This window comes from Monodon monoceros, unplaced genomic scaffold (genome assembly GCF_005190385.1).
Source record: "Monodon monoceros isolate NGI ecotype Baffin Bay Population unplaced genomic scaffold, NGI_Narwhal_1 Super_Scaffold_2, whole genome shotgun sequence".
Lineage (NCBI taxonomy): Eukaryota > Metazoa > Chordata > Mammalia > Artiodactyla > Monodontidae > Monodon > Monodon monoceros.
This window is the reverse complement of record NW_021703776.1, coordinates 83,040,206-83,068,176: the sequence shown is the minus strand read 5'-3', so window position 1 is coordinate 83,068,176 and position 27,971 is coordinate 83,040,206. Positions and strand designations below refer to the sequence as shown.

At 43.7% G+C, this 27,971-nt stretch overlaps 1 protein-coding gene across 1 annotated transcript; it reads right to left on the bottom strand.

Annotated features, from left to right (window-relative positions):
- Nucleotides 1-72: 72 nt before the first annotated feature.
- On the bottom strand, nt 73-27,971 carry CPA4 (carboxypeptidase A4). Its single transcript, XM_029233067.1, has 11 exons — nt 27,904-27,971; nt 17,661-17,742; nt 17,095-17,229; nt 15,747-15,845; nt 11,008-11,109; nt 9,611-9,715; nt 8,737-8,846; nt 7,487-7,578; nt 5,880-6,079; nt 4,688-4,772; nt 73-260 (listed from the first exon to the last, which is right to left on the bottom strand). The coding sequence occupies exons 1-11, from the start codon at nt 27,969-27,971 to the stop codon at nt 73-75; spliced, it is 1,266 nt and encodes a 421-aa protein (XP_029088900.1).

Here is a 27,971-nt window from a genome sequence, read left to right as displayed (position 1 = left end):
CCCTTTAATAGTGGCCTCAGTGTGTGCGTGTATACATGTGGATAAATAAATGTAGACAGAGCAGGCTCTCTTCTAGGAGAGGTTGTCCCGCACATGCTCCATGATGGTCTTCAGCCCCAGCCAGGTCTCCTCTGCAGTGGGGATGATCTGGTTGGCTGGCAGGAAGAAGCCATAGTGCCCAATATCTCTCAACTCAAAAGTGAATGCATACTTGATGCCATTATCATATGCCCAGTCAACACTGCTGCCACTAGCTGGATCTGTTAAGTCAAAAGAGAAAACACCGGGCTTCCCTGGTGGTGCAGTGGTTGAGAGTCCGCCTGCCGATGCAGGGGACATGGGCTCGTGCCCCGGTCCCGGAAGATCCCGCATGCCGCGGAGCGGCTGGACCCGTGAGCCATGGCCGCTGAGCCTGCGCGTCCGGAGCCTGTGCTCCGCAAGGGAGAGGCCACAGCTGTGAGAGGCCCGCATACCGCAAAAAAAAAAAAAAAAAAAAAAAAAAAAAGAGAAAACACCTTTGAAGCCTAGTTCCTTTCAGGGTTAGATGGGAAGGGGCCTGGAGCTCTGCCCACCTGTGGTTCCTTAGGGATCTACAGTTATTTCTGAAAGTCATCAGGCCTACAACATAAACACTGGCCTGATCCCTATGTCTCAGACTGTCCTGCACCATGAGGGTCTTCACTAGTCTCAATCCAAGAGATTTTAAATCCTCATTTCCATCTTGTCACCAACTCACTGTGTAGACTCCTTCAGGTCACTGGAAGCAAATCTTTACAGAGTGTGGTAGGCAGCCTCCAAGATAGCCACGATGATCCTTGTCTCCTGGTATTCACATCCTTGTGTTGTGCCCTCCTACACTGGACAGGGCCAACTTGACCTGTTTTTCAGGAGACTGCAGAAATGAAAGTGTGTGCCCTTCAAAGCTAGGTGATAAATATCATGGCTTCAGCCTTGCTGTCTCTTGGATCACTGGCTCTGGAGAGCCAGCTGTCATGTTGTAAGGACACTCAAGAAGCCCTATAAAGAGGTCTATGTGCTGAAGAACTCAGTGCCAGTAATTAGCCCTCACTTGCCAGGCATCTGAGTGAGCTATCTGAGAAGAAGATCCTCCAGCCCCATCAAGCCTCTAGATGACTGTAGCCCTGGAAGACACCTTAACTGCAACGTCCTGAGAGTCCCTGAGCCAGAGCCACCCAGATAAGAAGCTCCTGAGTTCCTGACCCACAGAAACTGTGTAAGAAAATTAGTGTTTATTGTTTTAAGCTGTTAAATTTTAGGATAGTTTTTTACATCTCAAGAGATAACTGATACACAGAGAGAAAGAAGCACAGCCCTTGGGACTTCTCTTTGCCGAAAGGCAAGAGGCCTGTTTTCCTGCTTCTTCCAGTCAAAACTCTACTAGAGAAGAAAATGGCTAAAAGTGCAAAGTGTAGATGATACTGAATACTAAAATAACAATGTAATAGCAGCTATCATTTGTTGAACATCTACCATGAGCCAGTCATCATACTGTAAAGTTTACACTTATGATCTCATTTCATCTTTAAGAGGCCAATGAGGTAGGTATTACTGTCCTTGTTTTTCAGATGAGAAAATCCAGGTTCAGAATGAATAATTTATCTAAGAAAATATAGATGGAAAATGGCAAGGCTGGAATTTAAACCCAATCCATCTGATGACAAAGCCCATGCTTTCTTCAACTGACTTGGGGTCCATTTATTATATAATATATATGTCTATTAAATAAAAATATGGGTCCCTTTGTTTTTCCATTGTTCCTAAAGGTTGTTTCTCATGATACCATTTGTGATTTTCTAGAGATGCTGCTTCTGCTACAATTACATGCTCCCAGAGGTAATGGAACAGGCTCTCCTATACTCTCTGAAATTCTTATGTAATTCCCACAGCCTTTCTCTACACTAAGAAAAATGATGAATAAAAAAAACAGGCAATGGCACCAGAAGTTTCTAGAAGTTATTTACATGGCAAGCTCAAGTATTTCAGAACAGATTTTAAATTCAGGAAGGGGCCAAGAAGACCTCTGCTGAGCAAAGTGATCAGGTTCATGAACTTCACTTTACTTGGGTCCCTGCGAAGTCTACCTACTCTTTTTTTTTAAAAAAAAGCATATATGGGGGACTTCCCTGGTGGCACAGTGGTTAAGAATCCACCTGCCAATGCAGGGGACATGGGTTCGAGCCCTGGTCCGGGAAGATCCTACATGCCATGGAGCAACTAAGCCCCTGCGCCACAACTACTGAGCCCACATGCATACAGCCCATGCTCTGCAACAAGAGAAGCCACCTCAATGAGAAGCCCACGCACTGCAACAAAGAGTAGCCCCTCTCGCCGCAACTAGAGAAAGCCCAGGCGCAGCAACAAAGACCCAAACGCAGCCATAAATAAATAATAAATTTACAAAAAAAAGAAAAAACACATATGGGAACATACTAATAACACTGTTGTATACACTGTATTTTTCAATTAACATTTGAAGATTATTCCCTATTAGCACATACAGATCCACCTCACTCATTTAAGGGCTGCATAGTGTTTCACTGTAGTAATGCACCAAACGTGTTTTTATCCAGCACTCTACTGATGAACATTTAGTTGCTTACCAGTCTTTTGTGACTATAAACAATGCTGTCATGAACATCCTTAATACTCACAATCTATCCATGAGCTAAACGAGCCCAATGAACTTGTTTCCAAGCCCTTAGTAGATTAGAATCAATGAGGAGGAGGGGAAAGGGTTGCTAGAGGAAGGTGGCCTGAGGAAGGAGACATGAAAACTCTAAAAAGCAGACACAAGAGTTAAAGAAGCAAAACAGGCTGCGCTGTTCAGCAAAAGGATTGAACAGTCCAGTACAGCACAGAAGGCCTTCAAGGTACAACAACTGACATTCAGAAGGCCACTCAGTCATGAAGAACAGAGCTTAAATCTCTTCTATGTACTCTGTTTAAGAAGGCAGGGAAGTGTGAAAACCCATTTTAGAATTATTTTCATCTAAAATGATTAATCTAAGGAAAAGTTCAGCACTTGAAGGGACAAATGTCAACTACTTATATAACACATACAATAACCCAGGGAGTTAGAGTGCTTTTATACAAAAATTGATTTCATTTTGGGGAAGAAAGGAGGGCAGACAAAGCCTATAAAAAATACAGAAGATGGGCTCTTGAAAGAGGTAGGAAATATTATGTATCCTGGACAATGCTCAGGAGAGCCTTTCTCCTCTTCTGCTGGAGGAATCTGATGAGTATCTCTTAATTTTGGCACAGCTTATGCTGAGGAGAAGAACGTTTTTGACATGAGAGGAAAAGGCCATTCTTTAAACTGGCATCTGACCCAAAAGCCAGGACCCTGGTGACCCGCAAAGATCTTTTGAGAGGACCTCCTCAGAAGGCTCCTGCCAAGTTCCTTTAGCTCTCTTTGGTGTAGGACTCAGTTCTGACTAATTAGAGGGTGGAGAACCTCTCCTGATGTGTTTGTTCTCTGAGGAGTTCCCATTCAACAACACTAGTAATAATAAACCATGTGTAATTACTGGATTGTTGCTGCAATTAGCAACACAACCACCAGCATCATGCTGAGTGCTTTATGCAGCTTGGTGGCATGTGAAACACAGACAAGAGTGCTGAGATCAGAGTACAGAGGAGGACCCAAGAGGTAGGTTGGAGAATCTTCGCAGAAGAGGAAGACTGAGGGGAAGAGCTAGTTGAGGGCGAGGTGGGTAGGACGGGACAGCAAGTTACAGTATGGAAAAGGAAAGAATTATCAACAAGTTTGCAGGGGCTTTGAGGGTGGACCAACTGTTGGAAGACTATTTACAGAAGAGGCACAGGAGGGGAAAAGAAGGGCACTTGCTTGAAAGGAGCTTTGCTCCCCACATTTTTTGTTTCTGTTTCCCATTTATAGCTAGGGCCTTGGAGAATAATCATATCCTTCAATTTGATCTAAAAATCTAAAGATCACGGCTTCCCCGGTGGCGCAGTGGTTGAAAGTCCGCCTGCCGATGCAGGGGACACGGGTTCGTGCCCCGGTCCGGGAAGATCCCACATGCCGTGGAGCGGCTGGGCCCGTAAGCCATGGCCACTGAGCCTGCGCATCCGGAGACCGTGCTCCGCAAGGGGAGAGGCCACAACAGTGAGAGGCCCGCGTACCGCAAAAACAAAACAAACAAATAAAAAAAAAAATTTAAAGATCAGACTCACAGAATAAGGGAACTGGAAGGATCTCAGCAGGAATAGAGTGAAATGCTCAGATGAAACACTTCAGTGAGAAACCAAAACAAGGGTATTTCCTCCACTTGGGGTTGAGTTGTAGGTGATGGGCCTCAAGACCATCTTCAGGTCTGAAGTCTTGGTAGAGTTTTTGTTTTTTCAGCTCAATGCTAATGATTGTCGGGGGAACCCCTCACCTAAGCCTGTTATGCTCAACACGTGTTCATTTTGGACAGGAAGGTGAGGGGTTCCCCTCTACCCACCGTACCACCACCTCAGTTTGATGAAGATGGCCGCACGTGACAGCTACCATCACACAGACTTGACATAAATTCAGCCTATCACTAACAACAAAAAAGACTACAACATAGGAAGGCTGACTTGCAGCTCTTCTCCTGCTCCTTTTCAAGTATCCTCTCAAAGCATTTCCTTATAACCAATAAACTCAGTGAGTACTCACAGACAGTGGTGCAGGTAGGACACACTTGGTACACAGTGTCCGACAGGGAAGCCAGAGCTTTGGCTACACACCTTGCCACCTCATCCTAGGAGTGGGGAAATCATCAGAGTGAGAAAGAATGGATCCCGAAGCCAGACATTCCTCAGCTGTTCTGTACTGCAGTGGTTTGAAAAATTCCCGACCCCACCCTCAATGTTCCCTCCTGGTCTCCTTCTTTCCCAACCAACCAGAGCAAAGGCCTAACTATGAAGTGAGGGAAATGGTATGGTTCCTCCAACTCCTTCTCTTATCCTCAGTTCTTTACGTCCAGTTTGGGGCAGGGGGTAAGGAGAGAGGTGGAAGAAGACCAGATAAGCATTCTGAAGCATGTATATTATAAACACAAATTGGAGGAACTGTATTCAAGCTCTTCATAGATCTGGAAGGCTGCTCACCAGCCCATTAGAAATCTAATATAGGCACCACCATCTTCACCTATCCTGAGGGAAGGGAATGTCATGTTCATGAACATGAGGGAAGGGCAAGTATGTTCAAGAGAAAACCTTCTAAGAGTTAGGTGCTCCCAGAGTGGAGGTGGAGACAGGGACACCATATATGGATGTGCCCTACACAGAGCACCTCGAGAGCAGAATCTAGTCCACACCTGGCCAGCCCTGGGTGGGGCTGCATCTGCTGGGAGGCGTGTGAGCTAGCTGTGGCCCCGGGCAGAGGGGCACACTCAAGCAGACCAGCGTGGAGAGATAGGCCTGCAGTCACTCTGTGGATGCCAGCCCTACTCCAGTCAGTTCACCCTAAGTGCCTGCTCACATCCTGGGGTGAGTCATTGCATGTGACCCAGAGCACCCCTAGGCTGTGGCCTACACCCTACTTAAACTCTACCTTACACCAAGTGAGGAGCACCTCCCCCTTGCCCACCACAGTGCTACCCACAGTTCTTGGCAAGCAGTGGGTCTGCAATACATTTTGGTCGGAAGAACAAGTGAGAAGGAAAGACAGGGTTGGGTTTGGTTCTTGGAACTCACAGCAAACTCAGAAGTAAGAGGCACCATCTTCTTCCTATTCCCAGTAGGCCTGATGGCACACTGCAAAGAACAGAGAGAGAACACTGGGGCTTCTTGAAATAAGCCCTGCTCCTGGACTTTGCAGCACCCAGGGGAAAAGCATGCCCAGGGCTGGATGCGGCCCCGCTTACCAGCTCATCAGCATCCGGGGCCTTTTTGACCATGTACCCACATGGATACGTCAGCAGCTGTGCATAGCTGTGCAGGTCGATGAAGCATGTGAAATTCCCACGTTCCTGGATGAAATCTACCACCAGTTTCACCTCCACTTCTGAACTGGCGTGGGCTCCATGGTATACTTCGGAACAAGGGTTGTCACTGGCTCCCTCTCCTGTGGGGGGTGGCCGAAACAGAAACCTTAACCCATAGGCTAAGGAAACAAAAATGCAGGGTACTCTACCCAGAGGAGGGGGAGAAGGCATAGGCAGGCCATTACTAGCTTCTCCCTGAGAATCTGGTCCATAGTGTGTGTAAATTGCAGGGAGGGTGTGGCAGTGGGGTGCTGGATCTGCCACACATGGGCGGGAAAACTGGTAGGACTCCTCTAAATGGAGAGAGCTGACCTTGTATTGTATCACCAACAGTTGTCATAAATAATTAATATCATACTTGACGGTGAGTTGTCAATTAATAAGTATTCTAGATAATTAATATGAATACCAATTAATAATGAAAATGACTCCATTTATTCTGGTGTCAACTCATTCTCTTGGTTCAGATCTTAATGGCCAAGTGCTGCCAAAAATAATCTATTGTTGTGGCTAAAATCTCTTGATTATTTGACAGGTATTTAGAATTACTGCCTTCTGTATTACCTCACAATATAGGCCCCTAAGGTATCTGGTGTATGTGTGAAACCACCCCTGTTGTAACTTAACTTTGACGCCCTCAATTCCCACATTTGTATCAGCTCCTTTCCCACAGTCACATTATTTTTCCCCCAGTGGTTTTTGTGGTATTTCTATGCAAGTAAGAGAATTAAAACCATTACATTAAAACATTACACTAAAAACAAAACATCAGTACAGCTGAATAGTGAAAGAGAACTCTCGGGCTTTGAAATTGAAAAGTGAGTTTAGGTCCTAATTCTTATCAACCATATGCTCTTGAGATTGTCTCTGAGCTTCAATTGTTTCATTTCGGACAAGAAAACTCAGTCTCCAAGTCAGAAGAATAAATAAGATTATACATGGGAGGGTACCTGGCACATAGTTGGCACTATTGTGGGGATGGTTTTTAAATAACTGGAACTCAGAACGCAGGACTCCTAATTCTCATTCTCTTTCCATGACATCAAAGGGCTGAGGTTCATATTTACACATCTAAGGGTAAACTGCTGTAGTTTAATCCTCACAATGTGATCTTGCCTGTTGGGGTAACAGTGCTAATTGCTCTCTTCTGAGTTGCCACCAACAGCCCTTCCACCCATCCGGTATTGCCCAGAAGCTGGGATGGCCAGGGTACAAAGCAGGCCCATGAATTTATATATGTAAGATAGAATAGTTTTTAAAATAGTAGCATTCTCCCAGGAGGACAGGAATTGTTCCTCCATTGCCTTTCAAAATTACAAATAATAATAGTAAAATGATACATAGAGAGAATAAGGGACTTACCCAAGTTTCTCAATGAACCAGCAATGGAACTAGCCTGGAAACCAGCTCCCTCACTGCCAGCTCAGAGGCCTGTGGACCAGACTACCCAGGGGTAGCAGGATTTAAAACCGGTCTCCCCCACCTACCTGCAAAACTAACATTCCAATTTCTATTTGGATCAGTACCAACACAGGAGCTTCCAGGATTTAGAGACCGTGTCTTCCTCCATAATTGGTTCGGAAAAAAAAAATTCACCAAGGAAGGAACAACATTCAGAGATGGGTCAGGGCACAGGAGAGGTGAAGGTTTTCTTTGGGGGACTATGATGGAGATGGCACCATGGATGGGACAAGCTGCCTGCAGCTCTGGACGCAACTCCAGAGATCTGGAGGATCATCGGGGCTTCAGCCCTCACTAACTGCGGAGTCTCTCATGCCCCAGAGAGAGGAGGCTTAGCCCTTCTGGCCCAGAGAAAAGGACCTCGCCAAAATGCCCTGATGGGACCCAGGCTGACACCATCTGAGTCCATGGAATAACTTTGGGCTTCAGTAAAAGTGGGACAAATGGACATTATGGGCCTCAGTGATCACTGATGTGACCGGAAGTGCACGGCAACTATTTTATCCTTGCCTAAAAAATTAACCTGACTCCAACCAAGCATCTAGATCTGACCACAAGTGAATAGGAAATACAGGAGATGAGGGAATAAATTAAATGGCATAGAACAAAGAAACCATCAGGCAAATTCAGAATGTGACACATTCTACAGGACAATTTACTTGGTTTCTCCAACAAATGAATGACATTTTAAAAGATATGTGGGGCGGGGGGCGGGGGTGGTACCACTGTAGAATAAAAAAGCCTGCAGAGCCGTAACAACCAAATGCAGGTACAGACCTTATTTGGATCCTGATTTCAACAAACTGTCTCAAAAGACAGTTTAAAGATAATTAGGGATATCAGATGATATTAAAGAACTTCCATTAATTTTTTACAGTTGATAGTGGTATATTGTTCGTTGTTTTAATTACCATCAGCTAGAGATGACTACTAAAGAAGTTTTGAATGAAGTAACCTTATGTCTGGGATGTGCTTTAAAATACATCAGGAAAAATGTGTGGGAGGGAAAGAAATGAAAAGAAGATTGGTAAAGTGTTGATAATTGTTCAAGATCCATAATAGGGAGTTCATTAGACTATTCTCTCTAAGAAAAAAATATTCCCTGGTGACTCTTAGCTCAGAGAATGACTGGAAAATGAGACCCCAAGGAAGCTCCTAACGTGCACATTTTGTGGAAGTTTTCTCTAAGGTCATACAACTATTTAGATGCAAAGCAAGGAATTCAACAAAAAAGTCTTAACTCCAAACCCAGCCTATTCTGTCAGTATTACTCACTTGAGTTTGTGTGTATACATATCCATCAGGATTGGCCACAGTCAACAAGAAAATATCCATTTTCTCCAAGATGGAGTTGATGGCTGGATCCTTCCCATAATCAGATACAGTCTAAGCAGAGACAACGAGCTTGTCAGCTGTTCCCTGCAGGCTGGGTTGCTAGGTCTAAGCCCGTTTATCTTCCCAAGATGCCCAACTCCTAGAACAGCATCCACCCTCTGCAGCCTCCCTGCCACCCTCATAGGTGCAGCGCTCTGCAAAGCCCATGGAGCACTTCAAAACCCGGGGAAACATGGTTGCCTGACGACATCAACCTCAGTGAGTCCTGGGCTGCCTTGTTTATTCATTCCTTCCAGGGGGCGGGAACAGGGGAGGGGAGAGCCGCACATCATAATAGTTATTAGGAATCTGAGCACGCCCCCTCCCCATGCTAGGGGTAGGGAAGATGGATCCTCCACTTGCACCACCCCTCCACTGGTGCTGGCTTAAAATAGACTTTCCAGAGGGACGTGGAGATAGCATGAGGTCCCTGAGGGTCTGGGTGGCCTGAAAGGGACTAAAGGTAAAGCTTACCTGAGCTTTGCTACTGAGAAGACCCTGCTCCCTTCCTGCGGGACTGACTATGGGTCAGGGTTTTAGGGCCACCTCTGCAGCTCATTAGCTTGCTTGCTGCTATGAATGCACTTTGTCATTTAGCCACAGTGGCCTGACTATGGGGCTCTGATCTTTTGCTTCTCCAATCAGAAAAGGCACCCCCCAGCCTATCACGTCTGTGCATAGTGCCTTCCTATCTCATCTCCAGGGTCTAGCTGTGTGGGACGCTGCAGGGCAATCCGGGCCCAACAGAATTCTGGGGTAATACAAGGCAACATGACCTTCCTTGCGGTCCAGATCACCGTGGCCTGTGAGATCCACTCCTGGGAATGGATACCTGAATTCAGCCAAATGGTCAGCTGCCGCCTGCCTTCTCCAGTGCTGAACTGTGGAAGGAAAAAGAGGCCAGAAAATGACCCTCCTGCCCGCCTGCGTCTCCGCTCACCTCTCCTCTCCTCTTCCCAGCTCGCCCCTATTCATTTAATCAATTTAAGATCATTCAGAGACCAAATGTCTGAGGGCACCATCCCTTTATCGGGCTTCTTCGTGACCAGGGAGCTTAATTTGTTGGCTGGCAGGGCCCAGTTGCAGCACCGCAGCTCCGGGCAGCTTGAGCCACTCCAAGGTTGGAAGCAAATAGGAAGGGGAAACAATTGCTACTGTGAATTATAATGCCCGTGTGATTAGAGATACTATTATGCCTCTTGAAAGACCTCAAATGGTAGCCCAACAGAGAGACACAAAAGTGCATGAACCAGCCTGTTCTACTTGAGGCAATAAATGAAATCAGTTTTAAAATGAGGAATGGGAGGGTTCACTAAAGCTCTTTGTAAACAGCATGAAATGAATTCTGGCTGCTGCTTTTTAGTGTGGGGCCCCCTTGGGTCAGAGCTTGGTGCTAATGAAGCAAGGGTCTCCTGCAGTTGGCAAATAATCTAAATTCATGTAGATAATTTTACAGCAATCAGCTCAATGGCAGGTCTTCTCCCACTGGTAATTTCACCATTGCTATAAACCTGGGCTCCTCAGGGCCTGTATGGATTCAAGGGTTTGACAAATTCTAGGCACCATCACTTGTTCCATGGTTTGTATCTCCAAATTCCTTTTTATTCATTTGGCTGGATTATTTATGTAATTTATGTCACTGCCATAAATTCTCTACTTCTTTTGCCAATATAGACCTGAAATCTGTTAGAAATATCTGGAAATTAGGCTTTATGCAGCCAAGGATCATAGACTGGGCTTAAAACTACATCAACCCTAAAATCAGCTTCCTAGATTGCTTTTCCAATAAGGAAAATAAGCAGAATAGAATTTTTAGGCCCATCCCAATTTGTCTTAATATTTACAGAAGATGGGAATGGAGGGAAAAGACTGTGGCCAATCTGAGAGCTTTCTGGAACACTAACCGCCTCCCACCTCTTCCTGATTCTGCTTTTCAGCCAAAACTTGGAATGCGATGTGCTCCTACTAACTCCTCCCACATTAGGCAGAAGCAGGGGACCCTCTGTCAGACCAAATTCGAATCCGGGTAGATGTCTCCTCACCTCACCCTCCTCCCTAAAGTCAAGGAGGTCCTATAAAGCTACCTCTTTCAGAGGTGTGAGGGCTGAATCTTGGACACAAGGAACCAGGAACCTGAGTCTAGTCGGGCCCTTCAAAGTGCATGGGGCCTCACCTTCAGTACATACACTGACCGGTTTTCAAATAAATGCCCAATCTTCACCCTGCTTGCCAAGTCAGGAAAATCTCTGGCAATGCTGTCTTTCTCATGGTAAATCTGAACTGTGAAAAGGTAAACACAGGAGCATTTAAAAATTTTGTTCAGCTCTGGGTGGGTATATGTGAACTTAATCTTGTTGATCTTAATGATTTTTTACAGTCCCCTAACCTGGGGGTTGTCAATATTATCGGCATGGAATGCTTATTCTTAAGCAACTGCCTAAGAATCCATTTCTACAGTTTTCTAGAGAAAAACACATTTTATTTGTCCACAAAATTATAGCCCATTAAACTAGAGTAGAGAGACTTGTGCAGATACTGCTCCAACAGCGTGGCCCTTTGCAGTATACTAGGCTCAATAATCAGCAAGGGTCCCATTTAGCCAAGGTTCTTAAAAAGCATTGCTCTCCAAACTTTTTTATCACTTTCTCCATCAGTTAAAAAAAAAATTCAGTTGGGCTTCCCTGGTGGCGCAGTGGTTGAGAATCTGCCTGCTAATGCAGGGGACACAGGTTCGAGCCCTAGTCTGGGAGGATCCCACATGCCGCGGAGCAACTAGGCCCGTGAGTCACAACTACTGATCCTGCGCGTCTGGAGCCTGTGCTCCGCAACAAGAGAGGCCACAATAGTGAGAGGCCCGCGCACCGCGATGAAGAGTGGCCCCCGCTTGCCACAACTAGAGAAAGCCCTCACACAGAAACGAAGACCCAACACAGCAAAAATAAATAAAATAAATTAATAAACTCCTACCCCAACATCTCCTTAAAAAAAAAAAAATTCAGTATGCACCATGAATATATATAATACCACACAAGTATATTATGTACATTATAAAACAAAAAATAGAAACAAAAATTGTTGCATTGCTCTATATCAGAAAAACAAACCCAATGCAAAAATGGGCAGAAGACCTAAATAGACATTTCTCCAAAGAAGATATACAGACTGCCAACAAACACATGAAAGAATGCTCAACATCATTAATTAGAGAAAAGCAAATCAAAACTACAATGAGATATCATCTCACACCAGTCAGAATCGCCATCATCTAAAAATCTACAAACAGGGCTTCCCTGGTGGTGCAGTGGTTGGGAGTCCGCCTGCCGATGTGGGGGATGCGGGTTCGTGCCCTGGTTCGGGAGGATCCCACATGCCGCGGAGCGGCTGGGCCCGTGAGCCATGGCCGCTGGGCCTGCGCATCCGGAGCCTGTGCTCCACAATGCAAAAAAAAAAAAAAAAAAAATCTACAAACAATAAATGCTGGAGAGGGTGTGGAGAAAAGGGAACCCTCTTGCACTGTTGGTGGGAATGTAAATTGATACAGTCACTATGGAGAACAGTATGGAGGTTCCTTAAAAAACTAAAAATAGAACCACCATACAACCCAGCAAACCCACTACTGGGCATATATCCTGAGAAAACCATAATTCAAAAAGAGTCATGTACCACAATATTCATTGCAGCTCTATTTACAATAGCCAGGACATGGAAGCAACCTAAGTGTCCATCAACAGACGAATGGATAGAGAAGATGTGGCACATGTCTACAATGGAATATTACTCAGCCATAAACAGAAATGAAATTGAGTTATTTGTAGTGAGGTGGATGGGCCTAAAGTCTGTCATACAGAGTGAAGTAAGTCTGAAAGAGAAAAACAAATACCATATGCTAACACATATATATGGAATCTAAAATAACAAAAACAGAAAAGGTCATGAAGAACCTAGGGGCAAGACAGGAATAAAGACACAGACCTACTAGAGAATGGACTTGAGGATACGGGGAGGGGGAAGGGTAAGCTGGGACAAAGTGAGAGAGTGGCATGGACATATATACACTACCAAATGTAAAATAGATAGCTAGTGGGAAGCAGCCACATAGCACAGGGAGATCAGCTCGGTGCTTTGTGACCGCCTGGAGGGGTGGGATAGGGAGGGTGGGAGGGAGGGAGACGCAAAAGGGAAGAGATATGGGGATATATGTATATGTATAATTGATTCACTTTGTTATAAAGCAGAAACTAATACACAACTGTAAAGCAATTATACTCCAATAAAGATGTTAAAAAAAATTGTTGCATTAACAATAAATACAGGACTTCCATGGTGGCACAGTGGTTAAGAATCTGCCTGCCAATGCAGGGGACACGGGTTCGAGCCCTGGTCTGGGAAGATCCCACATGCCACGGAGCAACTAAGCCCGTGTGCCACAACTACTGAGCCTGTGCTCTAGAGCCCGCAAGCCACAACTGCTGAACCCATGTGCTGCAACTACTGAAGCCCACGCGCCTAGAGCCCGTGCTCCACAGCAAAAGAAGCCACCGCAATGAGAAGCCCGTGCACCACAACGAAGAGTAGCCCCCTCTCGCCGCAACTAGAGAAAGCCCACGTGCAGCAACAAAGACCCAATGCAGCCAAAAATAAATAAATAAATATATTTTTAAAATAATAATAAATACAAATATATGTAGAAATATAAATAGAAGCTGCAATAGTTTATTTCTCCATCCCACTGGACCATCTTGCTTACACCCTGCCATACAAGCACCCCACTTTGGAAATGATTCTTCAAAGGCTTTGAGAGGGCACGTGAAGAGCTGTATAAATCACGGCTACAAATGCCTCTATTTGCTTTCAGTAAAAAAAAAAAGTTTGATTTAAATGGAGTTCATCCATCTTAGTTGTTCAAACCTTTTGAGGGTTGAAATAAGGAAATAAACAAATTTCTGTTTAGACCTTAAAATTGAAAGAAGGAGCTTTACCAAGAACGAAAATGTGTAATCAATATAGAATAAAATCAAGCTTAAAGGATTTATCAGACTTGCAGCCATTATGACAGATTGAGCAGAAGCAAGAAACTACCTCCCAAATATATAGACAAGCCAGATGAAATACAATGAAAATGAGTCCCAGCCAAATTTAAAAGCCAAAAAAAAGGAAAAATTGTGGGTGCCAGAAATTTAGAGGGAACAAGGTAACACAGTAAAGGGCAGAAGATGAAGCCCCAGAACCAGATATCCACTTTAGCCACTGAGAGTTTATAGCAACCAGGAATAGGAGTAGAGGGCAATGGACCCTGCATGGGGCAAGGAGCTGGAACTTGAGAGCTGGGAATTGGTAATTCTGGCCATGCAAAGGGCCTGGAAACTCTACCCACTGACCCTAGAACGTCAGATGCCTGCCCTGAGTCGTGAGAGGAAAGAGAGTCACCCAGGAAAAGTTAAAACACTAAGCTGTGTCCAGATGAGGGGTGCAAATTCACACTGCCAACATCAGGGGAAAACTTACCCACAAAACTAACAACAATAACAGCAACCACAACAATACACACAAAGGATCTGAAACTAGAAACCCTGGCAGAGACAAACATGAAATTCCCTTTAGAGACCTAAGAAGGCCCAAGTGATTGTGGAATATGAGCTCTTAAAAGCTGTTTTTAAAAAGAACTGAATATGAACAAGTCAGAAGGGAGATGGTACACCAACCCACAGCAAAAGGCCTTGCAGGGAATGATAGATGGCTGTAAGCCAGATGACAATGATACCTAAAGCCAGAGAACAAAAGTGAGTGGATGGGAAAGTGAGGCTCCTGTAGCAGGCAGGTGAGGGGATGGAGTTTCCAGAATCTGGGGTGACATTTGCTACTGGTTAGCTCAGCTAGGGAGTGCCCCATGTTAATGAGGCTAACGTCATGGGTTTGATCCCTGTGTGGGCCCTTAGCTCTGCTTTCGTCCATGGCCCTGGACTGAACTCCTAACTTTATCCAGGTGTTTTGCAGCTGTATGTCATTGGTCACAAGAGGGATCAAGGGGCAGTGCGGCTGGAAGTGTACACATTAAACAAAGCTACTGACAATCCTGGGAAAGAAGGGGAAATATTTGGTCAAGCTTTGAAAAAAACCTCATCTAGAAGAAAAATAATTCAAAGGATATGCCTCATGAAAAGCATGCCAAGAACTCTATCTTTGGATATAAAGAACAACATATATTCAGCTATAGGAAGAATACCAATTTAGATTTGGGGTGTCTTCCTGAGTTAGTAGAGAGTTTCCAGACTAAGGAAGAAGACATTGAGGACCTAAGAAAACCGTATGCTATGTGATTCAGTTCCATTCCAGTCCTTCTTGGTTCCTCAAATTCCAATATCATATTAAATTATTCTGCTCTAAATTTCTCATTTGAAGGGTTGGCTTACCTTGAAAGTCAGTCATCTATATAAGTGATTTCTAACTAAACACAGCACCAAAGCGCATTATGGAATAAATATGCGTTATAAGTAGTGGAAATGATAAATGAGTGGAAATATTTGGTTAACCTTGGAAATAATCACTTGTCTATTTGCCTGGGATAAGAAACACTTTAATCTGAGTGAATAAAATACAGGGATTCTGGTGGGGTATAAGAAGGTTGAATTACAAGGACTGGAAATGATTGCAATTATTTCATGGTTTTCTTTGAGGGGTTGCTTAAGAAAAGAACGATGCACGTAGGAGAAAATGTTCAGTTTGTGTTTCACTATGCTCTTAGGTGTTGGTGGGAGATAAACAAACAAAGAATTAGAAAAGAATTGAAAAATGGATAACTAATAAGAACCTGCTGTATAAAAAGATTTTAAAAATTCTAAAATTAAAAAAAAAAAAGAAAAGAATTGAAGAGTAGCCAATGACCTTGATCTTAACCTGCTCTGAAATACTTACAGCTTCCAGGAAATGATAGGCTCCATAGTTGAAGTTATTACTGCTCCGTTCTTGACCTTCATTGTATTGCATTTCCTCATCTTCATTATCTAAAAGGGCCTAAAACAGACACGGCAACATTACAAAGTGATCCTTTGGGGATGGAGCTTCATGCTGTTTCCACCATATCTTGGGACATGTGGTGGCCAAGATGGCAGCACCCTTGGCACACATATCAAGAAGCACAAATGTCAAGGTGTAAAAGGAGGTCTGATTTCTTCCACATATCTATATAATCTTACTTCTTGGAGCCCAATGTACCTCACCTCATTCAAAACCTACTTACTTCCTGGAAGCAACATATGTGCTATTTGGTTATTCTACACCACAAATTCTCTAGCCATCAGTCTGCATCTGGTATCCAGTGCCTCTGAAATACCCAGCTTGGGAAACCATTCAGAAACAAAGAAATTCTTACAACCACTCATACTTTGAAGGTTCCTGGCAGATGTCTGTGACATGTGAGGATGATTAATAAGCTCACAGCTGCTCACACCATCAGGAAACTCCTGGGCCAAATCACCAATTAGTCCACAACCCACCTCAGTGAAGGAGAGAACATGAGCCAGACACTGCCCTGCTGTTCAAATACAGCTCATGAGGCTGGTGTCTGGCTTAGGCAGTGATGTTCCCTCTGCTGGGGGCTGCTGGTGACATTCTCCCTTCCTCAAAGGATGCTCTTTTTTGGCCACACCGCACAGCACACGGGATCTTAGTTCCTCGACCAGGGATCGAACCCATGTCCCCTGCAGTGGAAGTGTGGGGTCCTAACCACTGGACCACCGGGGAATTCCCAAAGGATGCTTTTTATGACTGGTCTTCACCACCTCCCCACCGGGGCCCCACCTTCTACCCACCATACACTCTGTTCTTCCCTCCTGACTTCAAATAAGAAAAGGGAGAGGGACTTAATACTTGTGGGGCATCTATGACATACCTGGCACTGTTAGACATTTTATGTACATTGAGCCACTTAAACTTCTCAATAAATTGTATGAAGTAGGTATAACTATTACCGTTTTACTGATGAAGAAACAGAGTCTCAAGAGGTTAACAGCTTGTCCAAAGTCACACAGCTAGCAGTTAGCAAAATCAGGATTTGGATCCAGATCTGGCTGGTTTCCTAACCCATGTATGCCCTTTCTAGTACAACATGTTCCTCTAACAAGTCACTGCACTTTACTTCCATATACTTCAATGTCTTCATCTTTTAAATGGAGAAGAATAAGACCAGAACTTGAAAATGTCTCAAGTCCACTCTGGCTGCTTGGTCCTATGCGAGACCAGTGAGGGACCTTGGCCTATCCACCTGCAGGTCTTCAACAGTCACCAAGTACTCTAAGCCCTGGGACTTCAGGAAGGATTTGACTGGCTGCAGACTGACAGAAGGGAACAGGACATCCACAGGACAATCAAAGGTAGAGGGAGATTTCCAGAAGTTGAGCTGAAGAGAACAGAAGTAAAACCAGGTTAAAGGATAGTTCAGGTAAAAGGCACAATGAGCTCATTCTTGTAGAACAACTGCCAAAAGCTTTGGTGATCCCTGAGGGGTTGGATTCTGCACAAGGGAAAACTTCGCCATTTCATAATTTTATCTGGTCAGGCCTCCCCAGCAGGCAATACCTGGCAAAGCCCAAGAAGTAATAAGTCAATGCAGATAGAAAGATGGAGCCCATTGCTGAGGCCTCTCATCTCCCTGGACAGCACTGCTGCGATCTACAGCACTTCTCCCCCACCAACCCTCTCAATTGTATAAAGGCATGTTGACTAATACAGGATTATACACAGAAACTCTTCAGGAATAACAATGCCAGTGCTGCAAGAGTCTTCTCCCACTAAAGTTAATTGATACCCAAGAGAAGGAGAACTAGGTACCTTAAAGTTGTCTGAATTCACTAGCTGACTTAGTTTGCTGATCTCATCTCCATTTCTGACATTAATCCTGAAAACTTGGTCCCTGGAGAAAGGAAAAAGAAGTAAAAGATAATGGTGAGCTTTCAGCTGGCAAATAAACCTCAGGCCTACTATCCCAGACATAACTGGGCCAAATGAGAGGAAATGGTCTAGTCTTTGGTTATAATGTATAGCCATTAAAAATAAGACTACGTGGCAAATATGAAAAAGTGCTTATGGTATAACTTTAAGGGAAATATTAAGTGAAAGAGCAGGACACAAAATTGTATGTATGCCATGATTGCAAGTATGGAAAAAGCAGATGCATTGGAAGAAAAACAGACAACGGAAATATAGCAAATGCTGACAGTGCTTATGTTCGGGTCATGGGATTATGGATGACTTACTTTTTTCCCCTCGTATCTGTTTTCTGTAATGTGGTCATATTACTTTATAATGAAAAACATATATATTTTGCAGAAAGGAATGTTCCTGAGTTACACGCAAAGCTAACTCAAGACATAAAGAAGCACTTCTTCACTGTCAGGGTCTAGGACTGAAACTCTGGCTGAATGTCCATGCTGGAAAGAGCTAGAAAAGAGAATAGGCCTTCCATCCTTGGAGGGTTAGTTATTTTTCCTCTTAGCAAAGAGGGGAGAGGCTGGGTGCTCTCCCAGGCCCTTCCAGCTCCAGAACCCTATACAAATGCATGGTGCTGGGGCTGAACTCGGGATTCATCCTCCCTATGGGGCCCTGATAGGGGCCAGTCCCGAGTCCCCCTTTGTTATTTGTCCCGCACTTGTTTCCTATACACCATTTAGCTCCCGCAGCAGCAGCAGGGGTAGAGGCCCCTGAAGTCCTGTGTGTGGGTGGGAGAAGGCCGAGCCTGAAAAGCTGCCTTTGTGCTCTGGGCCGGCTCAGAAAGCCAGGGGAGCCATTAGGCCGTTGCTAGGTGACGGCCCGAATGAATCCACACTCAACGCTGTCACATGCGTCATCCCTTTGACACAAATGAATGCAGGAAAAGCTGCTGGAGAGGGCTGTGGGCTGAAGGACCTGTTGACAGAGAAAATGGTTCTGTCACAGGGAGCTAAACGTGCAGCCACATGTGGCAGATCAGCATCTCCTCATCAGAAAACTGGCTCAATCCGGATGGACTCTCAGAGTTTAACTTTGTTCTGGGAGCTTCCGGGGGATCTCCGCGGGGTCTAGGCTAGCATCAAGGAGGCAAGGTCCACTGCAGAGTCGCTTCTGTTGCAGATGGCAAGTCTGGAGGAAACGCCATTGATGAAGCTTCACTTTCTCCCAGCTCATCCGGTCTCCACAGGGTTCTCGGAGGTGGGCAGCCAACTGCATCCCATGGGAGCTTCTGAGGCCATGGTGGAGAAGCCACTGGCTGGCGGGTCTCAGCCTGAACCCAACAGGCTTGCTAGGTGTTGGACTGCAGCCCTGCAAAGATGGGGAATCAAACCACTATTTCCCTGACACAGGAAAGCAGCCTTGCAAAAGAAACGGGTTGAAAACAGAAGAGAAATCCTTCCTCCTGGCTGAGTACCAGGACCCATCTGCAGAACTCATGTTCTGTCACAACTCACCCTCAACACCCCAGAAAAAGAGGCGTCTTAAAAATGGGTGTTCTGGAAAGTGCCTGTGCATTGACATCTCTGTTAGCAAAATGAGGCATCGGTAAAATACAGCACTGACTTGAGTAATCACAAAGAGAAAGAGGAGAGAGAAGGAACAGGAAGAGGAAAAAAAAGAGAAACATAAGAATAAAGAGCTCTTAAGAGTATGAAAATCATGTTACACATTCATCCACAGCATGTGTTTTAATTCTCCCAAAGTGATAACTTCACAACAGAACTTTCATACTCCTGGGCACTGTTCACGATAAGGGAACACAGTGAATCTAACTGGCCCAGATGATGATTAAAACCACAGTGCATTTCATCATGTCCTAATTAACCCAGCTCCAAAGGATAAAGACACATCTGCAGCATGCAGAGAGACAGGGCGGAAAGGCTGGTGCAGAATGGAGCCTTTCCCCATCTGTCTCTCCTCCACCTCTCCCTCCTACACATTCTTGGCTCCAGCCTCACTGAAATTCCGAATTCACCATATACTTTGCCCTTCTATGCCTTTGCACATGCTGTTCCCTCTGCCTGGATGTCCAGCCCTTTTCTTTACCTGCCTAGCCAATCTGCCACCCAGGCTTTAGGACCAGTTCCCATCACCCACGAGGTTTTCCCCAACCAGAGCAGACAACCTTGGCGACAGACTTCAGATGGTGCTAAAAGCTGGCAGGGCGTGGGGAGAATCTTATGTTATTCTCATGAACATAAGCCCATCAATATCTAGAAACAGAGAGAACATAAGTGGGTGCCAGGTGAAGGGCAGCCTCTCTCTTGCCCTCACTGTCCTTGTCTCTATTTGGAAAATACCTTCCTGAAAGTGTGGGTGGCGGAACACAACCTATCTCCACCATCTGGAAATCTTCTCACAGACCTTAAGCTCTTTCTGAAGATGGAAGATTGGCCTGGGAAGGGGGACATGTTGGGGTTTGCAGGTTGCCATGTTCACCCCCCCTCCTACTCCACACAGGTACGTGCTCCTAGAGCTCTTCTTAACTCTGGTACTCTCCAATACCCAGGGCTGGCCAGCTGCTACCGTGCAATGGCTAGTGATCCACTCTCAGTCACCCTCACATGTGTCCCATGTTCTGGACAGTCAATAGTCACCTTGGTGCTGAGCTTCGATCTCTCCCCCTTCTACCATGTGGGCAGCCAAGTGGCCTGTTCTTTGTGCCTTTCTCACCTGCATCCCCAGCCAGGCTTAGAAGCCACCACAAGAGATGATTTCACAGAACTCTTAAATGCCAACCAGTTACTGCTGATGTTACAAGTTCTGCAACTACTTCCTATTCTATGCTTGCTGTGCACCTTTAGGCATCCTGGTCACCATCCTATCCTTAAGATGAGTGAATCCCAGGACAGAAGACACCAGCAGAGTGAGAGAGACTGGGGAGGTAGGTGAGTTAGATGGAATGAACAGAGACCTGGGGGTGTGGTGGGGGGAGAAACCATCATCTTCATCTCCATCAGCACTGTTCCCCCTCCAAGCCAACCTGCATCCTGGCTTCCCAACCACTTGAATGCTCAGAGGCCAGCTTCCCCTTGCTCTAAATGTTCACCAAGCTGGCTGCCTAGGCCGTGCATCCCATGGGAGCTGCTGAGGCCATGGTGGCCTCCACCTTTGCTGGGTTCCCTACTATGAGGCAAGAACAGATTTGGGGGTAAGGATGACACTATTGGTTAAAACCATCTGCAACTTGCTCAGGCACACAGCCCTTTCTGTGCAAGCGCCTATGGTGAGCGCTCCAGAGCTCAGCCAAGAAACCTCAACCCAGGCGTCCGCTGCATTATAAGAGAAGTCTGTATCCTGAGAAAGAAAGATTTTTCAGCCATGTGAATAGGAGCAGCGAGAGCCTGAGAGCTCTACGCATCAGCCCACATGGCAGCAAGTGTAGTTATTACACACTTACTGCTGAGCTGCCTGTGGAAAAATCTCCTTCCCTGACCACCTGCTATGCCTAAACCCTCTGAGCTATTTGGCAGTAGAGACCAGGTGTGAACGGAAGTCATCGTTATAAAAATTACTCAATCAGGGCTTCCCTGGTGGCACAGTGGTTGAGAGTCCGCCTGCTGATGCAGGGGACGCGGGTTCGTGCCCCAGTCCGGGAAGATCCCACATGCCGCGGAGCGGCTGGGCCCGTGAGCCATGGCTGCTGGGCCTGCGCGTCCGGAGCCTGTGCTCCGCAACAGGTGAGGCCACAACAGTGAGACGCCTGCGTACCACACACACACAAAAAACTACTCAATCACATATAAGTAATTATCTCAATAAACAATTCCAAAGTCCCTTTAGCCAGATAGTATAATGGAGAGTAAACTAACAGATATAGACAGATCAGTGAGATACAGGATTCTATCTGGAGACTAACTTGTGTTATAACAAAAGCATATGGGTTTTGCTCCAACTCCCCTGCTTACCAGCTAAGTGGCCTTGGCCAGGATTCTTAACCTTTTTTTTTTTTTTTAAATAGATCTTTATTGGAGTATAATTGCTCCACAATACTGTGTTAGTTTCTGCTATACAACAGAGTGAATCAGCCATATGCATACATGTATCCCCATATCCCCTCCCTGCGTCTCCCTCCCACCCTCCCTATCCCACCCCTCTAGGTGGTCACAAAGCACCGAGCTGATCTCCCTGTGCTATGCAGCTGCTTCCCACTAGCTAGCTATTTTACATTTGGTAGTGTATATATGTCGCTGCTACTCACTTCGCCCCAGCTTCACCCTCCCGCTCCGTGTCCTCAAGTCAATTCTCTATGTCTACATCTTTACTCCTGCCCTGCCCATAGGTTCATCAGTACCATTTTTTTTTTTAGATTCCATATATATATATATGTGTTAGCATACGGTATTTGTTTTTCTCTTTCTGACTTACTTCACTCTGTGTGACAGACTCCAGGTCCATCCACCTCACTACAAATAAGTCAATTTCATTTCTGTTTATGGCTGAGTAATATTGCATTGTATATATGTGCCACATCTTCTTTATCCATTCATCTGTTGATGGGCATTTAGGTTGCTTCCATGTCCTGGCTATTGTAAATAGTGCTGCAATGAACATTGTGGTACATGTCTCTTTTTGAATTATGGTTTTCTCAGGGTAGATGCCCAGTAGTGGGATGGCTGGATCATATGATAGTTCTATTTTTAGTTTTTTAAGGAACCTCCATACTGTTCTCCATAGTGGTTGCATCAATTTACATTCCCACCAACAGTGCAGGAGGGTTCCTTTTTCACCACACCCAATCCAGCATTTATTGTTTCTAGATTTTTTGATAATGGCCATTCTGACCAGTGTGAGGTCATATCTCATTGTAGTTTTGATTTGTATTTCTCTAATAATTAGTGATGTTGAGCATCTTTTCATGTGCCTCTTGGCCATCTGTATGTCTTCTTTGATGAAATGTCTACTTAGTTCTTCTGCCCATTTTTTTACTGGATTATTATTTTTTTATATTGAGCACCATGAGCTGTTTGTATATTTTGGAGATTAATCCTTTGTCCGTTGTTTCACTTGCAGGTATTTTCTCCCATTCTGAGGGATGTCTTTTCATCTTGTTTATGGTCTCCTTTGTTGTGAAAAAGCTTTTAAGTTTCATTAGGTCCCATTTGTTTATTTTTGTTTTTATTTTCATTACTCTAGGAGGAGGGTCAAAAAAGATCTTGCCGTGGTTTATGTCAAAGAGTATTTTTCCTATGTTTTGCTCTAAGTGTTTTATAGTGTCTCGTCTTACATTTAGGTCTTTATTCCATTTGGAGTTTATTTTTGTGTATGGTGTTAGGTAGTATTCTGATTTCATTCTTTTACATTTAGCTGTCCAGTTTTCCCAGCACCATTTATTGAAGAGGCTGTCTTTTCTCCATTGTATGTTCTTGCCTCCTTTGTTGTAAATTAGGTGACCATATGTGCATGGGTCTACCTCTGGGCTTTCTATCCTGTTCCATTCATCTATATTTCTGTTTTTGTGCCAGTACCATACTGTCTCGATTACTGTAGCTTTGTAGTATAGTTTGAAGTTGGGGAGCCTGATTCCTCCAGCTCCATTTTTCTTTCTCAAGATTGCTTTGGCTATTTGGGGTCTTTTGTGTTTCCACATGAGTTGTAAAATTTTTTGTTCTAATTCTGTGAAGAATGTCATTGGTAGCTCAATAGGGATTGCGTTTGAATCTGTAGATTGCTTTGGGTAGTATAATCATTTTCACAATATTGATTCTTCCAATCCAAGAACATGGTATATTTCTCCATCTGTTTATGTCATCTTTGATTTCTTTCATCAGTGTTTTATAGTTTTCTGAGTACAAGTCTTTCACCTCCTTAGGTAGGTTTATTCCTAGGCATTTTATTCTTTTGTTGTGATGGTAAATGGGATTGTTTCCTCAATTTCTCATTCTGATTTTTTGTTGTAAGTGTACAGGAATGCCAGAGATTTCTGTGTATTAATTTTATATCCTGCAAGCTTACCAAATTCATTGATTAGTTCTAGTAGTTTTCTGGTGGCATCTTTAGGATTCTCTATATATAGTATCATGTCATCTGAAAACAGTGACAGTTTTACTTCTTCTTTTCCAATTTGTATTCCTTTTATTTCTTTTTCTTCTCCGATTGCCACGGCTAGGACCTCCAAAACTATGTTGAATAATAGTGGCGAGAGTGTACATCCTTGTCTTGTTCCTGATCTTAGTGGAAATGCTTTCAGTTTTTCACCATTGAGTGTGATGTTTGCTGTGGGTTTGTCGTATATGGCCTTTATCATGTTGAGGTAGGTTCCCTCTATGCCCATTTTCTGGAGAGTTTTTATCATAAATGGGTGTTAAATTTTGTCGAAAGCTTTTTCTGCATCTATTGAGATGATCATATGGTTTTTATTCCTTAATTTGTTAATATGGTGTATCACATTGATTGATTTGCATATACTGAAGAATCCTTGCATCCCTGGGATAAATCCCACTTGATCATGGTGTATGATTCTTTTAATACGTTGTTGGATTCTGTTTGCTAGTATTTTGTTCAGGATTTTTGCATCTATGTTCATCAGTGATATCGGTCTATAATTTTCTTTTTTTGTGATATCTTTTTCTGGCTTTGGTATCAGGGTGATGGTGACTTCATAGAATGAATTTGGGAGTGCTCCTCCCTCTGCAATTTTTTGGAAGAGTTTGAGAAGGATCAGTGTTAGCTCTTCTCTAAATGTTTGATAGAATTCGCCTGTGAAGCCATCTGGTCCTGGACTTTTGTTTGTTGGAAGATTTTTAATTACAGTTTCAATTTCATTACTTGTGATAGGTCTGTTTATATTTCCTAATTCTTCCTGGTTCAGTCTTGGAAAATTGTACCTTTCCAAGAATTTGTCCATTTCTTCGTGGTTGTCCATTTTACTGGCATATAGTTGTTTGTAGTAGTCTCTTATAATCCTTTGTGTTTCTGTGGTGTCAGTTGTGATTTCTCCTTTTTCATTTCTAATTTTATTGATTTGCATCCTCTCCCTTTTTTTCCTGACGAGTCTGGCTAAGGGTTTATCAATTTTGTTTATCTTCTCAAAGAACGAGCTTTTAGTTTTATTCATCTTTGTTATTGTTTTCTTCATTTCTTTTTCATTTATTTCTGCTCTGATCTTTATTTCTTTCCTTCACTGACTTAGGGTTTTCTTTGTTCTTCTTTCTCTACTTGCTTTAGGTGTAGGGTTGGATTGTTTATTTGAGATTTTTCTTGTTTCCTGAGGTGAGATTGAATTGCTATAAACTTCCCTCTTAGAACTGCTTTTGCTGCGTCCCATAGGTTTTGGGTCATTGTGCTTTCATTGTCATTTGTTTCTACGTATTTTTTAATTTCTTCTTTGATTTCTTCAGTGATCTCTTGGTTATTTAGTAGTGCACTGTTTAGCCTCCATGTATTTGTGTTCTTTTCAGTTTTATTCCTGTAATTGATTTCCAGTCTCATAGCATTGTTGTCAGAAAAGATGCTTGATACGATTTCAATTTTCTTAAATTTTCCGAGGCTTGATTTGTGACCCAAGATGTGATCTATCCTGGAGAATGTTCCATGTGCACTTGAGAAGAAAGTGTATTCTGCCACTTTCAGGTGGAATATTCTATAAATATCAATTAAATCTATCTGGTCTATTGTGTCATTTAAAGCTTGTGTTTCCTTATTTATTTTCTGTTTGGATGATCTGTCCATTGGTGTAAGTGGGGTGTTAAAGTCCCCTACTATTATTGGGTTACTGTCGATTTCCCCTTTCATGGTTGTTAGCATTTGCCTTATGTATTGAGGTACTCCTATGTTGGGTGCATAAACATTTACAATTGTTACATCTTCTTCTTGGATTGATCCCTTGAACATTTTATAGTGTCCTTCCTTACCTCTTGTAAGGTCTTTATTTTAAGGTCTATTTAATCTGATACAAGTATTGTTACTCCAGCTTTCTTTTGATTTCTATTTGCATGGAGTATCTTTTTCCATCCCTTCACTTTCAGTCTGTATGTATCCCTAGGTCTGAAGTGGGTCTCTTGTAGACAGCATATATATGGGTCTTGTTTTTGTATCCATTCAGCCAGTCTGTGTCTTTTGGTTGTGGCATTTAATCCATTTACATTCAAGGTTATTATCGATATGTATGTTCCTATTACCATTTTCTTAATTGTTTTGGGATTGTTTTTGTGCGTCTTTTTCTTCTCTTGTGTTTCCCACCTAGAGAAGTTTCTTTAGCATTTGTTGTGAAGCTGGTTTGGTAGTGCTGAATTCTCTTAGGTTTTGCTTGTCTCAAAAGCTTTTGATTTCTCCATCAAATCTGAATGAGGTCCTTGCTGGGTAGAGTAATCTCGGTTGTAGGTTTTTCTCTTTCATCACTTTAAGTATATCTTGTCAATCTATTCTGGCCTGCAGAGTTTCTGCTGAAAAATCAGCTGATAACCTTATGGGGATTCCTTTGTATGTTATTTTTTGCTTTTCCCTTGCTGCTTTTAATATTTTTTCTTCGAATTTAATTTTTGTTAGTTTGATTAATATGTGTCTTGGTGTGTTTCTCCTAGGGTTTATCCTGTATGGGACTCTCTTTACTTCCTGGACTTGGGCGACTATTTCCTTTCCCATTTTAGGGAAGTTTTTCACTTTAATCTCTTCAAATATTTTCTCAGACCCTTTTTTCTTCTTCTTCTGGGACCCCTATAATTTGAATGTTGGTGCGTTTAGTGTTGTCCCAGAGGTCTCTGAGATTGTCTTCAATTCTTTTAATTTTTTTTCTTTATTCTGCTCCTCAGCAGTTATTTCCACCATTTTGTCTTCCAGCTCACTTATTTGTTCTTCTGCCTCAGTTATTCTGTTATTGATTCCTTCTAGTGTATTTTTCATTTCAGTTACTGTGTTGTTCATCTCTGTTTGTTTGTTCTTAGTTCTTCTAGGTCTTTGTTAAACATTTCTTGTATTTTCTCAATGCGTGCCTCCATTCTATTTCCGAGATTCTGGATCATCCTTACTATCATTACTATGAATTCTTTTTCAGGTAGAGTGCCAATTTCCTCTTCATTTATTTGGTCTTGTAGGATTTTACCTTGCTCCTTCATCTGTGACTTATTCTTTTGCTGTCTCTTTTGTTGTTGTTGTTGTTGTTGAGTGGGATTGTGTTCCTGTCTTACTGGCTGTTTGGCCTCAGGTTTCCAACACTGGAGTTTGTAGGCTGTTGGGTAGAGCTGGGTCTTGATGCCGACATGAGGACCTCTGGGAGACCTCACTCCAATGAATATTCCCTGGGATCTGAGGTTCTCTGTTAGTCCAGTGGTTCAGGCTTGGAGCTCCCACTGCAGGAGCTTCGGCCCAACCCCCAGCCATTCGCTTGGGGGTTCCTCCTGTCTTCTTGGGCATCAAGGTCCCCCACCAGTGTCTGGCAGGTGCCCTAGTTGTGGGGAGAAACGTACTCTGTGTCTTCCCACACTGCCATCTTGACTCCATCCCCCCCAATCTTCTAGTAGGGTACCATACCATCCTTTCACCTCTCCTACCTCCCAAATGTCCTCTCCTTTGCAAACCTCAAGGAATTCTGTGTGGAGCACGTGTGCATGTGTGTGCATACACATGCACACACACACACAGAATGTACAGGTGTATCCTTGCATGTCACTTTTCATAGTTTCAGCTAGGCAAGACCTATCAAATCTCCATATGCCAAATGCTGACGAGAAAGCTCCACCAAACCTTAACCATTAACAGAGAAGTGAAGCCAAAAAGCCTATGACCCAGGTTTTCCCTTAAGCATGGCAGAAATTGAAACAATTTCTGGTAATTCTTAGTAATTCATAATATAGGAGTAAGAAAGTAGAAATGCCTGAAACTGACCTTACAAATAAGAACTAGGAAGGAAAAGTATTGGCAGGAATTAGGGAGCTGGGGAGGGACTGTGGAGACCACCTAGTCCTGATATCACAGATAAAGCTGAGCCTGAGAGAGAAGTAATTGACCCAGGATGACACAGGGGCAAAGCTGGGACAGGAGTCCGGCACCGTACCACTTGAGGTATAATCAGCCATTCATTTCCAAATCCATTTGGTTCCCATATCTCTGAACTAACCAAGTAATAGTAAGTCCAAAAGGAACTTACCCAAAAAACTTTTCTTGGCCACAGATGCTGGACCCAATAAGGTCCCCAAAGAACAGTATCCACTTCAT